At 56.3% G+C, this 16,029-nt stretch overlaps 1 protein-coding gene across 1 annotated transcript in view; it reads left to right on the top strand.

Moving 5' to 3' along the window:
* Positions 1-790: 790 nt before the first annotated feature.
* The window catches only part of ARHGAP27 (Rho GTPase activating protein 27), a 28,284-nt gene continuing 13,045 nt past the window's right edge, over positions 791-16,029 (top strand). Inside the window, exon 1 of the mRNA XM_045984147.1 lies at positions 791-1,450. Within this exon, the coding sequence (XP_045840103.1) occupies positions 791-1,450 (660 nt within the window). The remainder of the gene's footprint in view (positions 1,451-16,029) is intronic.

The raw sequence follows: 16,029 nt of genomic DNA, 5'->3' as shown, positions 1-16,029 counted from the left end.
GCCGGGAAGGCTCCCAGAACCCCGTGCCTCAACTCTGACCCCGCCGGCCCGGGCACCGAAGCCTGGAGGGAAGAGGCTCTGGAGACCCGGATTTCCTGAGGGTTTGTGGCGTCTGGGAGGGGCGGGGCAGGGGGCAGAGGGAATGGGCTGTTTCTCGCACTTCACAGACTGAGAAACTGAGGCCCAGTCAACTTTGTAAGCAAATGTGGCCTACGGCCAGCCATCACCCCATCTCTTTGAGTCAAGGCTTCCTTGGCTGTCAAGTTGGACTTGTATTATCCACAATCTCCCCACCAAGGGATTGAATCGAGGCTCAAATAATAACCAATAACGCAGAATGAAAGTGTTGTCATAATTCCATTCGAGAGTGAAGGAATGGGAACGTTAGAGATTTTTTTCAAATATTTTATTTATTTATTTATTAAAGAGATGGAGAGAGAAGACAAGTAGGCAGAGCAGCAGGCAGAGAGAGAGGGAGAAGCAGGCTCTCTGCGGAGTGGGGAGCCCGATGCGGGGCTCGGTCCCAGGATCCTGGGATCATGACCTGAGCCAAAGGCAGCCGCTAAACCAACTGAGCCACCCAGCTGCCCTTTAGAGATGATTTTACCCAAGTCCCCCGCTTTTGAGATAGGAATACTGAGACCCTAACGCACACAAGAAAGGCAGCATCAGAACTCGAACCCAAGTCTTTTGTCCCCGCCCCCGTCTAGAGCGGCGCTCCTCCCGGCTCGGTGGCCCTGACCTCCGCGCCCTTTTTCCTTGTCGCCCACAGGGAAACGCCACGGCCGCGATGGCGGCGGACGTCGAGGGGGACGTGTACGTGCTGGTGGAGCATCCCTTCGAGTACACGGGCAAGGATGGGCGCCGCGTGGCCATCCAGCCCAACGAGCGCTACCGGCTGCTGCGCCGCAGCACCGAGCACTGGTGGCACGTCCGGCGCGAGCCCGGCGGCCGCCCCTTCTACCTGCCCGCACAGTACGTGCGCGAGCTGCCGGCGCTCCGGGACCCCGCCACCGCCTCGCCTACGCCCACGCTCGGCCCGGGCCCCGCAGCCCCCGAACCACTGGCCTACGACTACCGCTTCGTAAGCGCGCCGGCGCCCGCGGGCCCCGACGGCACGACCACCAAGCCCCGGGGCCGCGTGAGCTCCCTGTGCGGCCCCGCGCGGCGCGGCGCGGCGACCCCTGGCAGCAGCCCGGCGCCGGGCCTGCCCACCTGCCTGTACACGCGGCCCGAGGCGCCGGTGCGGCCCGCTCAGTCCCTGGATGACCTGGCGCGCGCCGGCGTCGCGCCCCCTGCCGGCCTCCTCGGGAGCGCGGGCAGCTTCAAGGCCTGCAGCGTGGCGGGCTCCTGGGTGTGCCCGCGGCCCCTGGCGCGCAACGACTCCGAGAATGTCTACGAGGCCATCCAGGACTTGCGCGGCCCGCCGCGGGAGGAGCGCCCGCCGCAGGTACGCGGAGCAGGGGAGCGGGGAGGCGGGCGGAGGGCTGGAGACCCTCTCGGCTTAGCGTCCGGCTCAACGCCGAGCAGCAATGTCCGCTGGCCCTGGACGTGCTCCTTCACCCCGAGCCTCACTTTCCTCAACCGAGAAGCGACCGGGGTGCAGGCTCCCCATCACTTATCTGCAATTCCAGGATGGCAAGCCCCCCAGAGCCCAGATGTTTTCCCTAACTCGGTGGCAGAATTTGACTTGAGCCATGTGAAGCCACCCGTGGCCCTTATTGATTACCTGTGATTTTCCTGCAGAAATGCAGATGAAATTGATTACAGTGTGCTGGCCCAAGCTTCCTGGCAGGTGCGTGCGCCACATGACCTAACAGCCGCACCATTCCGAAACTCTTCCGGGTATGAGAGCAGTGGACATGCAGGCAGCCCTAGGTGCCTTTCTCATAGAAGCTAGGGGGTCAGATGAGATAATGGATGTGAAAGTCAGGGGTCTGCTTCCCTTTTTGGCTTCTCCTAACATTTCAGTTCCCCTTTTAAAAAAAAAAAAATGATTTGTTTGTTTCCAGAAGAGGTCCAGTTATAGTGAGGATTTTGTTGTTTCAGAATCCAGTTGTGTTAATTTGGGAAATTGAAAACAGAGCACTTTTTTTTTTTTTTTTTTAGATTTTGTTTATTTATTTGACAGCCAGAGATCACAAGTAGACAGAGAGGTCCGCAGAGAGAGAGGGGGACGCAGGCTCCCCGCTGGGCAGACAGCCAGATGTGGGGCATGATGTGGGGGCTCAATCCCAGGACCCTGAGGTCATGACCTGAGTGAAGGCAGTGGCTTAACCCACTGAGCCACCCAGGCGCCCCAATAGAGCATGTTTTTAAAAACACTGTACATCCTCAGGATCCTTCGCATGGCCCTGACATCTTGAACTTTAGGAACTTGGAGCTAGGGGGTGGTGAGGGGGAGCCATGGAGGGAGAATGTACAGACTCCCTTAGGACAACTGCCACCAGCTGGTTGATTATGGGCAATTCACTCCCTCTCTCAGGGTCTCAATTTGTCCTTTGGCCCAAAGAGGGGTGGAAAGGGTGGATGGATGGCCCCTAAACCTTGCGAGTCTCTGATTTCTTTGTACTTGATGTAATGTACTTGATGTAAACATTGATGCCTGGCACATGCCAGGACTGAGTCTGGGATGCCCAGTGGAAGGAGGCACCATCCCAGCATGTGACCTCCTGGGTCTTCCCACCGCGTGGACTGGTTACTGTGCAAAGAGCTCAGGATTTGAAGCTAAAGAGACTCAAATTTGACGCTGCTGGGTCACCTGCCAGCTGCTGAGGGGTCACTTAATTCCCCCAGCCAGGTGTCCTCCTGTGTAAAGGATTAGTGTTGTGAGCCTTCAACGAGGTGAGGCATGGAAGTACTTGGCACGTAGTAGGCGCTCTACCAAGACTGATTGGGTCCCGTTGGGTACCCCTGTCTGCGCCACCTTCGCTCAGATTTCTGCAAGGAGGAGCCCGCCCTCTTGTGGCTATGGCGGGGAACAGCACTCGGCGGGTGAAGGACCGGGACCCTGACTCCGCCCAGAGGGAACGCGGGCGGGGCAGTGGGGGCTCTTGTGCCCGGCGTCCCTGCTGGCCAGTTGGCCGCTTCTCTGGGACAAATGGCTGGATGCCAGCGCTCCTCACCACTGCGTCCCTCCGTTTCCTGGGCTGGCTTTCGGAGCCGCATTCCGGGGCCTCCCCACGTTCTCCGTCCTGCTTGCCCCTCCGTCTTTCCGAGCAGTTACAGCGGTGTGATGGGGGTGGGGGACACAAGTGATGGCGGGGGGAGTACTCGCGCGGGGAGGAACTGGGGCGTCTGAAGGAGACCTGGGTATTGTTAGAGACGCTCGGCCTGGTCCGGCTTCTGGCTCTAATTCACTGTGGGACGCTAATGAAAGGCGTAAGAAAACTTAATGTTTCCTCCCTGTGTGATGGGTATCATCTCACGCTCCCTGTGAGCCCGCCTTATTCCAGCGTCAGCCGTGGGTCTCCCTGACACCCCTTCCCCTACACTCGCCAGGGGTGGGAAGTCGGTTCTCTCCTGGGAAGGAAACCTTGTTCTGCTCTTAGTTGTTCAAGGCAGCATTTAGAGAAGGAATTTCCTGAAAGGTGAGCCTTCCTGGTTTCTTCTTGGAGGAGGCAGGAGAGGCCGCTCCTACCCTTCCCCTTCATTCACTCATTAACTAAGCAGGAACTGGCCTCCCACTGGCCAAGCTCCTGGTGAGGCACAGCCCCCCAGGCCTGGAGAGCTACCATCTGGGTGAGGGGCCTGGCAAGAGAGGACAGATGCCTCAGGCCGGCCTGGCACAGGCCAACTGGGGCGGAATGATACACAGTGTCCTCATGGGTGTGGGTGTGGGACATGCACCCCTGGAGCCTTGCAGCCCCGCCCCTACCCTGCCCTGCTGGGGCGCAACGGAGGAGTGGGAGGTGCCTGGCCCAGCAGAGCTTCATGGGCTCTCACCAGGGATGTGGATTTCATTCTGCAGCTGCTGGAAGATTCTTAGCACAGAAGGGAATGGGGTTCAGAAAAGACCCCCGTGGTTGAGACTTTGAGAAGAACAGAGGAACTTCATGGTGTCCCAGGCACGCAGGGATGACGGGAGATTTGGGAAGTCAATGCCAAGGGATCTGGGGGCCGATGGGCTGAGGAAGGTGGGAGAGAAGGCGGGATGCGTCCCCGTCTCCCAGTTGTATACCTCGCAGACAGTGGTCTGTTTATCCGGTGGTGACGGCCAGAGAGCAGCGGGATAGCTCCGCCTGCTGCCCAGGAGAAGGCCCTCAGCCTGTGGTGCTGGAGATGCGGCTTCGGAGAGCGTGTGGAGAGGAAGACGGGAGCAAGGCGGAAAGCAGGAGAGTGCTGGCCCAGACACCGAGAAGTGTCCAGAAGGAAGGAGAAGTCAGATAAAGGCCATTAAACGTTTATCAGACATGGTGACCGCAAGGTCACCCAACCACCTTATCAGGAGCAGGTCAAGGGGTTACTACAGGCAGAAGGCAGACGTCAGAGGGATGAAGGTGAGGACACAGGGCACGTGTAGACAGCTCAGAAGCTTGGCAGGGAAGGGAGAGACGCTGTGTGGCCAGAGGCAGGTGAGGCCAAGAGGCAAGGCTCCCCCAATTGAAGTGAGTGGTCAGGGCCCAGAAGAGCGGGAGGCTGCGGATGGTGAGGAGGGGGTTGGTGAGACAGGACTGGGGGAGAGAGGCCAAGGGGGTGCCCGGGCAGAGGGGGAGCGACCCGCTGACTCTGAGGCAAGGGGCAAGGATGTGATCAGGGTCGTCTCGCGGAGGGTACACCAATGGCCAAGGCGAGAGGGTGGCATGGGCGTGGGGCCGTCGGCAGAGGCAGAGGACCCCCCCCCCCCCAAGAAGAGAGAAGCCTCCACCTCAGGTGGCATTTTCCGGTCTTGTCATTCACCCTCCAATCAACTAGCCCGTAATGAGCACCTGGTGTGTCCCAGTCAGAGGGTTGGACCCTGTGGACACAAAGTGTGTCACACATGACATGTCATGACCCTGTCCCAAAGGGGCTAATGGTCCCGTGGGCTCTCACCTAAAGGCTCATCCTCCCAGCAGCTCAGAAGGCAGGCATGGGTGCCCCCCTTTGCCAGAATGCAGAGGTTCAGAGAGGGGTTAGTGGCTGGCTGAAGGTACCCCAGGCAGGAGGTGGCCGAGAGCAAGTCACTTCCATGCTTCCTGACCCCCAGCCCTGTGCAGGCCACCAGGTTCAGTCTCAGCCAGGTTGCCTGCGGGCTTGGCCGTTTCCCTCGGCAGGGACAGTACAAGCCAGAGGCGAATACGGGTTCCCTAAGAGGCCTGTATGTGCCCAGTCCTGGGCACGGGCCACGGGGAGGGACGCAGGAATTCCAAACCTTCATCTCCCACGCGGCCCCGGGGGGGGGGGGGGGGGCCTAGGAGGAGACCCAGCCGTCCCGGGAGAGGGCAGAGGCGTACCTCCGGAGGAGGGAGAGAAGGAGGAGGGCTTTGCAAGTGGGAGCTTTCTGCCCCCACCCCTTCAAAGGAGGGGCTTTGGGAGCCTGGAAGCCTGGGGGAGGGGCCCCTGAGACTCCTCCCCTGGGGCCACAGGCGGGGTGGGGAGGAGTGGGGACCTGCTGACTCCGGGATTTCAGGGTGTGGTCACCATCCCCGCCCCAGGGCCTCGGAGGTGGAGAGGCCCAGGTCGGCAGTGGGGCCTGGAACCCACCCCTGCTGCCCAGGCACTGGCCACAGGCAGGAGAGCCCCGGGCCTCCGCAGCTTCCCCGGGGAGCCGGCCCAGGAGGCGCGTCACCTGAGTAGGCAACCCCAACTGGAAGGAGCCCCAGGGCGGTCTGGTTCCGTGTCCTCTGCTGAGAACTGTGAGTGACCCCTCAACTCCGAATGGGGCACAGGGGGGGCGTGACGTGGCAGACTTCCCACTCTCCCCCTTCCTTCCCTCACCTACGCCTGCTCTTTTCCCGGACCCCCGCTGAAACCCACCTGCCCGGTGCCTCGCCCTCCTCTCGGGATCATAGGCCTGGCACCCACTCCTTGGGACACACTCCAAGAGCCACCCCAGGCAGCTCTGATTGGGACAAAGGAAATGGACTTGGACAGACCCACCCGGATCTCCCTTTGGGACAAGCCGGGGGCCCTCTGGAAAGGGAGTCTAGTAAGAGCAGGGGAGCTGAGGCCGGGGAGGAGGGTCCAGTGAGTCCCCCTCATCTGGTCTTTCTCCTCACCCCCTCCCCCACCCAGGGAGGTCAGCTGCCCTGGGGTGGCCCAGCCGGTTTCTTCACACCTGGCCTGACTCACCTGCAGCCCCAGGCTGACCCTGGAGCCCCTCTGCCCAGCCCCTGGCCTGACCCATGAAGGAGCAGGTTCTTGGGTAGCCCCCTCCCATCCTCGGCCCACATTCCCGGCCACCAGTGGTCCTCCCCACCCACCACTCCTTGGGCAGAAAGGAGGAAACCCCCAGGGCATGGCAGCCCCCATGGCTTGGTGGGGTCCCCTGGGTGAGCTCCCCTGAGCCCCAGCAGCCGGCTTCTCTCTCCATCTGTTTGCTCTCCCTTTCCTGGGGCTGTCTGTGTCCAGCAGTGGGGAGGGCCAGGCATGCGACACTGAAAGGCAACTCCGATGACCAGTCAGTGCCCGGCTCTCAGCGTGGGAAAGCCCATCAGCATGACTGGGGTCAGCTGATCCGAAAGGGGTCAGGGTTCTAGACCCTGTCAGGGACAGTTCATGTTGCTTGGCATTGGGAAAGGGGGCTGCCGGGGACTGGGTCCGAGGGACACAGGGGTTCTTGCTAAAGTTCAGGAGGATCTCTTGCCAAACGGAGGAAGGACTGTGGTGTTGAGGGGACTTCCAGAGCAGCTGCGAAAGCATAGCGAGGCCTGCAGGACCCACGCTCTGGGCTCCTCCGGGTGCCGCCCCGCATCGTCTCCCTCCCCTGGGTGGAGGTCCAGCCTGAGGCACCAGGGGAACAGAGCAGGGGTCCCTATCAAAGCTTCCATGTCTGTCCCAGGGCCTGGGTCAGCTTGGCCAGAGAGAGGAAGCCAGAGGAACCAAGAAAGGTGCCAGAAGGGGCCCGCCCCCAGCTCCCCCCAGCCACCTTCCCCCCGCCCTGTCTAAGCAACTGGAGTGCTCCTGGCATCATCTGAATTTGCCAATTACTCTTCCCCCCATAAAAACAGTTTCATGCCACTGCGAATATTTGGCGAATGGGGGGACATCTCCATCTAATGACTGCTAGCATTTTGGTTTCTCTCCATCCATCCTGCTTGGCTCTGGGTGGGGGAGTTTTGCAGACCTTGGGCACCCCAGGGCACTGACAACAGCTCTGTGATTTTTCACTTACTGTGTCCTTGATTCAGGACGGAGCAGGGGTGGACTGGCACTGGGAGGCAGTGGGACACAAGGTGGTCCCTGCCCTCAGGCCGCTGACTGGGGTAGAGAGCTGGGCAAACAAACCCAGGGTTCCCATCTGTTGTGGTGGGAGAACCTGCAGGTGCCGCGGCCAGAGAGAAACCTCGGGTCTCCTCCCGGCCAAGGGAGGGCGACAGCAGGTGCATCCCAAAGGTTTCTACCATTCGGCCTCCTCCGTGAACCCCTCTGGGCCTGGTGCTTTGTCAGGGGCAGACTTTCTCTTCAACGGTAATTGGATCTTTCCAAGTTTTCCATTCATTCTTGTTCATTTTGGCCATTTTGGTTTTTGATTAGGAAAGCATTCATTTTTTTCCTCAATTTGCAAAACCTTCTAAATTTACTTCTAAATTTACTTATGGATTCCTTTGTGACCGAGGAAAGGATTTTTTTCTAGGTTTTTCCTAGCCGTGGAAAAATTGTGTATTTTCCATTTAAAGGACATCAGCCCCCCGCTCCCCGAGATCAAGCCAAGCTGATGGACGCTATTATTTTTTTTAAAGATTTTATTTATTTATTTGGCATACAGAGATTACAAGTAGGCAGAGAGGCAGGCAGAGAGAGATAGAGAAGGAAACAGGTTCCCCGCCAAGCAGAGAGCATGACCCAAACCAAAGGCAGAGGCTTCAACCCACTGAGCCACCCAGGCGCCCCATGGTGGACGCTATTATTGAAATGTGGGTTTCCTTTGTAGATCTCTTCTTGGTTTTGTCTTTTACGCCAGGTCTGATAGAGGTTTATTACATCTCCCACTCAGATTTTCTCAAACAAGTTCTTCTTGTACTTTGAGTAGCTTTCGCTTTTGACGTTGAGCTAGAGTGCTGCTGGGAGCGCCCCGATCTGGACTGCTCTGTCTTCACAGAGCTTGCCTTTGTATCACAACTTGGTGTCCCTCTTTATCCCGTGGGGTCCTTGCAACCCTAAACTCCGCCTTTCCTCTTAAGAACCTGGCCACTCTTTGTATTTTATTTGATTTTATTTTTTGCACTCGCCAGTATCTCTCGGTATCCTTTAAGTTTCAACGTTATCACATTCTTAAGTGTCTTTCTTAAGTGTGTGTGTGTGTGTGTGTGTGTGTGTGTGTGTGTGTGTGTGATACCACTGAATTTTGAAATCCAAGCTGACTGTCTTCTGATGGGATAATGCACTCTTTTGCGATTTTGTTTACTAACGGATCCAGCCTACTGGATTTTGTTCCTAATGGATTAATTACATGTATTGGTTTTCCTGTGGTTTGCTTTCCCCCTTCTATCAGGCTGCTACTGATTCTTTTCTCCTCCGCCTGTCACTCCCGTTGTCCTGTGACACTTGGCATTTCATTCATGGTTTCTGCTTGTCCCTGGGATTCTTAGTCAAACATGCTCTGGGATGTGCAGAGATGGGGATTCTTTTTCTCAGCACTCACCTCTCCCCCGGAACTCACAGAACCCCATCAGTGTCTATACACAGCCTTGGATCTTTTTTTTTTTTTTTTTCAGTTTAGAGAAATCTGTTTGTTGCATGATTGTTGTGTCTTTGACTTTTTCTTTCATTTCATTTGCATGTTGGCATGTTGGCTCTCTTGACGGGCTTCTCCAGTTTTGTAGTTTTGCCCTCTTTCTTTCTTATCTCTGTGTGCATTTGTTCTGAGAGATTCCTCCTGCTTTATCTTCCAGGCCACAGATTTGAGTCTGGAGTATGACTCTCTATCCTCACCTTCAGTGAGTAACGCAATGATATATTCTATGTTCTAAAATAGTCTTTTCTCTCTCTCTCTCTTATGTGCTTTACTTGAATCTCCTTAAGAATTTTTTTTTTGGTGTTGTTTGGGTTGTCCTTGTGTTTTCTGGCTCCTCTATCTTGCTAATAGCAAGATTTTCTTAATTAGATCATGTGGGACACCTGGGTGGCTCAGTCGGTTAAGCCTCTGCCTTTGGCTCGGGTCATGATCTCAGGGTCCTGGGATCGAGCCCTACATCAGGCTCCCTACTCCGCGGGAAGCCTGCTTCTCCCTTTCCCACCCACTCCCCATGCTTGTGTTCCCTCTCTCATTCTGTCTCTCTGTCAAATAAATAAATAAATTCCTTTTTTTAAGTATAAAATAAAAACTCCCACACGTACCCCTGCTTCTGTGCCTGCTCTCCGTCAGCTCTAAGTCGCCACTTTCATTCATTCTTTCCTACTCTTCCGGAGTCATTTTATACAAATACAAACTTGTGTGAAACCACATTTGATTCCATGATTTTTCTGTCTCCCTTACATATAGGTAGTAAGCAGTACACACAACCCTATATCTTGCTTATTTTTTGCCTTTTTGATTTAACAACGTACCTTGGAGATCGCGCACAGAGAGTATCAGTCCCCTTCCTTGTAGCTACATGGGTTTTCCTTGTAGGGATGTGTCATAAATTCTTCAGCAGCTCCATGGTTGATGGGCCCTTGGACTATCTCCCAGCTCTTGCCATTACGCACAAAGCTATAATAAATAATGTTTCGTGGATGTGCAGGTGGTAAATCAAGGATGAATCCCAGAAATAGGATCGCTGGGCGGAAAGGTAAACGATGGGTATTTGTTCAATTTTGCCAAATTGCTCTCCCTGTCCGTGGGCCTTATACCAGGTTACATTCCCACCAGCGCCGATGTGAGCGTTTGATTCCCCACAGCCTTGCTAACCACGTGTTGACGAGATGTTGGTTTCTGCCGATCCAGTAGTAAAATATATGTTCCAAAAGCAGCTGGGATTTGCATTTCTCTTTTCAGGGAGAGTGAGCATCTTTTCATAGATGTAGGGTCTGTTTGTTTTTCCTTTTTCTGTGACCGGTCTATTCATAGCCTGTGTTCCCTTTTCTGTCGAGGTATTGGTTTTACTTATCAGTTATTAGGATGCTTTGCCGTTCGAGGGAGACCAGCCTTGGATCTCCAGCGTGGGCTGGAGTCTCCCCACGTTTGTCTTCTGACTTTGCTTATGTCATGTTTTGGCCGCACAAATCACTTAATGTAGAAATCACTAATCTTATGGCTTTTGGATTTTGAGTCTCTGTCATCAAGATCTTTTTTTCTAAGATTTTATTTATTTATTTGAGATAGAGAGAGAGAGAGAGAGAGAGAGAGCATGAGGGGGGAGGGTCAGAGGGAGCAGCAGACTCCCTGCCAAGTGGGGAGCCTGATGCGGGACTCGATCCTAGGACTCCAGGTTCATAACCTGATCCAAAGGCAGTCACTCAACCAACTGAGTCACCCAGGCGCCCCAAGGTCTTTTTTTTTTTTTTAAATAGAATTTTGCTCACGTTTTCCTCTTTGAGTCTTTTTTTTTTTTTTTTCGGGTTTCACTTATGTCTGACTCTTTGATCCTTTGGGGGGTGTATCTGAGCGGACAGAGTGAGATGTAGAACCTCTGTTAATGATTTTTTTTTCCTGGTTGGCTGTCCAGCTGTCCCATCACCTTTACTGACAAGCTCCTCCTCTCACCGGGGTTTGTGAGTGGTCCACAGCAGGTCCGGACCCCGCTGAATTAAGGTCTGCCAGCTCCGGCCGATTTGGGGGTTCTTTCTGCTCCAACTCTCTCCAGCTACAGGCTTGCCAGAGGAGTGGGATTGATGTGTCTTTGCTCGTTGGGGCTGGGACTGAGCTGTTGGAGTACCCCCCACTTGATGGGGCCCTAGAGCAGAGGAATGGTGTCTCTGCCAGGGGGCCGGTGGGGCTAGCTGGCCAGGTCCCCTGCAAAGACACCATCAGAAATTCTCCCTGCTCCCTGCCCCTCGGCATTCCCAGCTTTCCAGCAGAGAGCGCTGAGCCCACCTATTTTGCTCTCCTCAGGTCACCCTGCCTTGCCCTTAGGGTCTTATGGTGGGTCAGGTCTGCCCCGGGGCCTCCTGAGTTCCAGCTTCTGTCTCAGGCACTCCGCCCATGCCAGCCAGCCCTGCCCACCGGCTGGCACAGCCCCTTCATAGAGGGTCGCAGTGGGGGGAGGAGAGGAGCAGGACATGTTTAAGCTGCCATATTTCCAAAATTCCTAGCACCAGAGCCACATCATAAAGAAATTACTACTGGGGGGGGGGGGGTGCAGGGGAAAGAGTCGGAAGGGCCAGTCTTTCTGGATAAGAAACGATGAACACTTCACGGAGTCGTAACACGGAGAATACAGAAGACTAAAAAAGTCTAAGGGAGGTGTTTTCCCTTTCTGTTAGGAAGATTTTAAAACATACAAAGAAACCAGAAGAATAGTAAAAGGAATATAATTCATACCTATTACTTGGATTTAACAATTACTGCTTGCCAGGTTTGTTCTTTTTTTTTTTTTGCCAAGAAACAATAAATTCCAGACTTTATCATATCTCATCCCGCCAAAATTCAGCATATATGTCTTAAAGGTGTTTTCTCCATAATCACAGCACCATAACCATTATTATATCTAACAAAATTCACATTAGTTCCTTAATAGCATCTCGGACCCAGGCCATAGTTGAAAGTCCCTCGTTGTCCTGGAACAGATCTCTCCCAGGCAGTTCGTTTGAACCAAGGTCAACTCGAGAACCATGCATTCCACTAGACTGTCCCTTCAGTCTCTCTTGATGGTCCCCTCCCTCTCCTCCTGCCCTGACAGAGGCTAGATCTGTTGCCCCATAGAACATTCATTCTGGATTTGACTGTTTGCTTCCTCGTGGTGGTGTTGCCGTGTTCCCCCGATGTTGGTGATATGTGTGGACTGACAGGTCTGAAAGGCTTAGGCAGCTCCGGTCACCGGGCTCAGTGACCCTAGGTCTCGGCTTGAACAACTGAGATGATGCCCAGATGGGAAGCAGGAGAAGGAAGGTGTCCGCAGTTTGGGATGTGCAGCTCTGGAGTTGTATCAAGGACACCCAGGGCAGCAGTCGGGGGCCTGCTCCTGGAGCTGCGCGGGCAGGTGGTTACGCGAACAGAGCTGGCTGGGCTTCCCCAGGACAGCAGAAAAGCAAAGGGGGGACCAAGCATCAAGGACGTAGACAGAGAAAGAGGAGCACGGGCCCAGAGTCCAGCAGGCACCAGAGGAGGAGGGAGAGGGCTGTAAGGACTAAGTGCTGGAGGGGAATCACACCCGACAAGGACCGCATTTGTCACGAAGGAAGTCACAGGACACACGAGCTGTGGGCTGGACGTCAGGGTGACCAGCAGGATGGTGGGGACACGCCCGCCTTCAAGAAGTGGGCTCTGAAAAGGAGGCAGGCGGAGCTGGGTCCAGGGGCCTCCTTTTGCTTTTGATTGGAGAGACCTCAGGGCGCCTGGGTGACTCGGTTGGCTAAACGTCTGCCTTCAGCTCAGGTCATGGTCCCAGGCTCCTGGGTTCAAGCCCCACTTCCCCAGTCAGGATCCCTGCTCAGCGGGAAGCCTGCATCTCCTTCTTCCTCCCCCACCCCCCACAGGTGCACGTGCTCGCTCTCTCTCTCTCTCTCTCTCTCTCTCACTCTCGCTTTCTCTTTCTGTCAAAGAAATAAATAAAATCTTAAGAAAGAAATTAAAATAAGATGGAGAGACCTCAAGTTTGTTGAAATGCCAAAGGGTCAAAGGCAGTCAAATGGGAGGGGTTAGAGATTTGAGGAACAGCTGCTTCTGGGCGAGCGAGAGAGGCGGTGGGATCCTGGGATCCCCCTGGGCCTGCTCGGGGAGGTCACTTTGGACAGGGGCACCTGGTCCCTCCACTGGGAAAGTGAGGAGGCTACATTTGAAGCCCCGGCCACATTCTCCTCCCTAGACTGGCTCCCGAGTATAGCCTCTCCGCAGGTCCGCAGTTCCCTTGACAGACGGTTTCTCATTCCTCCTGGCCCAGCCTTGGGAGACACCCTGGGTGTCGGCTAGCCTTGTCCAGAGCACAGGGTGTGGGAGTGGTGAAGGGGCTCCGCCCAGGCCCCACCTGCCCTGGAGGAGCCGGCCAAGCACACAGTCCCATGAGGCCACCGAAAGGCTGGGGGCAGAGTCCAGAGCCAAGGGCACTCCATCGAAACCGAGAAGCAGAAAAGCAGAAGTACAACCCTGCCTTCTTCCCCACGGTCCCCGGTGCAGGGGGCAGAACTCAGGGGCCTGCTTGACGTTTTCACGGAAGCCAGCCTTGCAGGTGGGGAGAGAATGACAGATAGCCCATTCTATGGATAAAGAGACAAAGGCCCAGAGATTCAAGGGGCTGTCCAGAGAGAAGCTAGGGCACAATCCATGTGAGGAGCCATGTCCCTGAATCCTGCTTCATTCTTTTTTTCCTTTTAACCCAATGACAATGCTTCTGCTCCAAACCCCAGGGCTACTGTGTTGGGACCCTCAAGCTTCAGGGCAAAGCAGTAAGATTACACCGAGCCTCACCTTAACACAACATGTCTGAGCCGCAGCCCAAATCACTTATACCAGACTCTCCGGGTTCGGGGTTGGGGGAGGCGGTACTTGGCAGCTCCAGGCATGGTTCCCCACCATTCTGAGGCTTGAAGACCCTGGAGGGTGACCCATTGCATACTGGTGGACTTGTCGGTCAGGGCTAGGGGCGGATACGGTGAGGCTCGGACTCTGTCCTGGAGAGGGCGTGCTCAGGGGAGGGAAGGATGCCAGTTCTGGGCACTGCACTAAGTTCCCTGAGGCAAAGATCACAGTTTATTCTCCACTCTTCCTCCACCCAGCCTGGCTGGCCTGGAGTCAGCAACGGAGGTCCTGTCCTCTCTGTTGACCCCCTGAGCCAGTCTCTGGGCTCTAGTCACTGGTTTGCAGGCATTTCTTTTGCCTCTGGCCCCAGAGAACTGGTAGGATTTTCTGGTTGCACCTGCTTGTGAAGCTTTTGGGGAGAAAGGGTGAGGACAGAGGGCTGGAGAGGCGGCCAGTGTGCAGCTGGCTTGTTCTGTCCCCTCCTCCACCATGTGCCTACGGAGGCAAGGAGAGGTGTGAGGGTGTGGTTAGCGGGGGAGGCTGCTGTGGTCGCACCTCCTCTCCCCAGGGAGGGGAGGCCTGGACTGGAGGCCGGAGGAGCCAGCAGCCTAGAGCTGTGTGGCTTTGGCTCTGTCCCCAGGATGTGGGGCCAGAGCCCTCTGGGAGCCCCCGGGGCATGGGGCCAGACTTCTTCCTGGGAAGAAGCAGCACGTGGCCTGCATTTTCTGTGGTCCCAGTCACCTGTACTGTCACTCTTGTTTCCTGCCACGGGGAGACCACCCCCCTCCTAATTCTAGAGCAGGCCAGTGCTAAGGGCCCGGGCTCCCCAACCTGCCTCCTCTCTCTCCTTCCCCACCCCGGCTCCTCCCTGCTGCCGGCTGCCCTGGCATTTACAGAGGCTCTGCCGGTCTCCTGGGCCTGGCTGCGTCTCCCCTGGTGACCTAACATGTGTATGGCCTGTGTCCCTCAGGGCGGGGGCAGCAGGATGCGTCATGTGTGTGACAAGTGGGAGGACTCCAAGCCTCTCTGCCCCCAGCATTCCAGGCTTCCGTGCCCCACAAGGGATGGTAGGGTACTAGAGCTTTGAGGGCACAGTAGGGCCGAAGTCCCTGGCTTGCGCTGGCTGTGGTCTGCGCCAATGTCCCACACTCCCAATCTACACCATGCCGGGCGCTACTTGGGTGTCCCTGTCCTGAGGCCATAGTAGGTGCAGGGAAAGAGTGGCCTTCCTGGGGGACATGGGCAGGGGGAAAAGTCAGGCCAGGGCTGGGGACAGGAGGCTTACTGAAACGGGAGAGCAGCCCACAAGGGGTCTGGGATCCGGGGTGGAAGGTGGCGTTCCGAGCCTGAAGCAGGAGCTGGGCAGCCTTTGTGGAGCCTTGTGGGAGAGCCGGGGGCGGTGGGTGAGTGGGTGGCAGGGTGCTGCCTGGCCTCTGGAGCTGGGGAGGAGGCACCTGTGAGGGTGTTAGTAAGACAAGGTGGTCCCCAAGGGCTGGGAGGGGAGCGCAGCGTCTCACCCAGGACATGCTGTGCCCGTTGTGCGTGGCTGGGGTTTGAACACCCACCTGGCGAAAGGGTGAAGAGAGAGGAGGCCAGGGGAAGCTGTTGGTTGTAGGGCTGTGGAGGAGCTAGTCCCTGTCCCCTTCTCTGGGTCCTGGGAGAGTGACTGGACACGCTGGCAAGGGCGGGTGCACGCATCTTGGTGGCCAAGGCCGGAGGAGGCAGCCTCAGACAGTCAGGCGAGTGGATTGTGATGTGGTCAAAATCCCTCCTGTCCTCTGTGTGGCTGGAAGACTCCAGACGCTGGCTGCCTCTGATATGACAGCTGCCCAGGCCCCTTCCTCTTTGAGACGTTCCCCCGCCTGCAGCACACACACACACACCAGCTTCCTCTTCCCCATCACATCCTCCCCGTGCTTTGGGGGAATTGAGGGCCACTCCGTGTTCTGTCTAGGTGAGCCCAGGCGCCGGGCACCCAGCTGCCCCCCTCCGCCTGCTCTGAGCCATGCAGTCGCCCCCTCCCGCACCCATGGTTCTAGTGCCCTCCTGCTCCACGGCGGGAGCCGGCCTGGGACTCAGAACCCGCCAGCGATCAGAGCATTGAGCAGGAAGGCTCACCGGGACACATAAAAATACCCGGCCTGAGACACCCCCACACCACCCCACCCCACCCTATCTCAGGCAGCCTCTGTCTCAGGCAGCACTTCCGCAGCCCCAACAGGAAATGGGCTGGAGGCTCAGCTTCCCTCCATCTCAGAGCAACTTCTTGTTTCCCCGTTGCCCTGTGCCAG

Source organism: Meles meles, chromosome 18, assembly GCF_922984935.1.
Source record: "Meles meles chromosome 18, mMelMel3.1 paternal haplotype, whole genome shotgun sequence".
NCBI lineage: Eukaryota > Metazoa > Chordata > Mammalia > Carnivora > Mustelidae > Meles > Meles meles.
The sequence above is the reverse complement of the archived record's forward strand: the minus strand, read 5'-3'. Positions and strand labels throughout refer to the sequence as shown.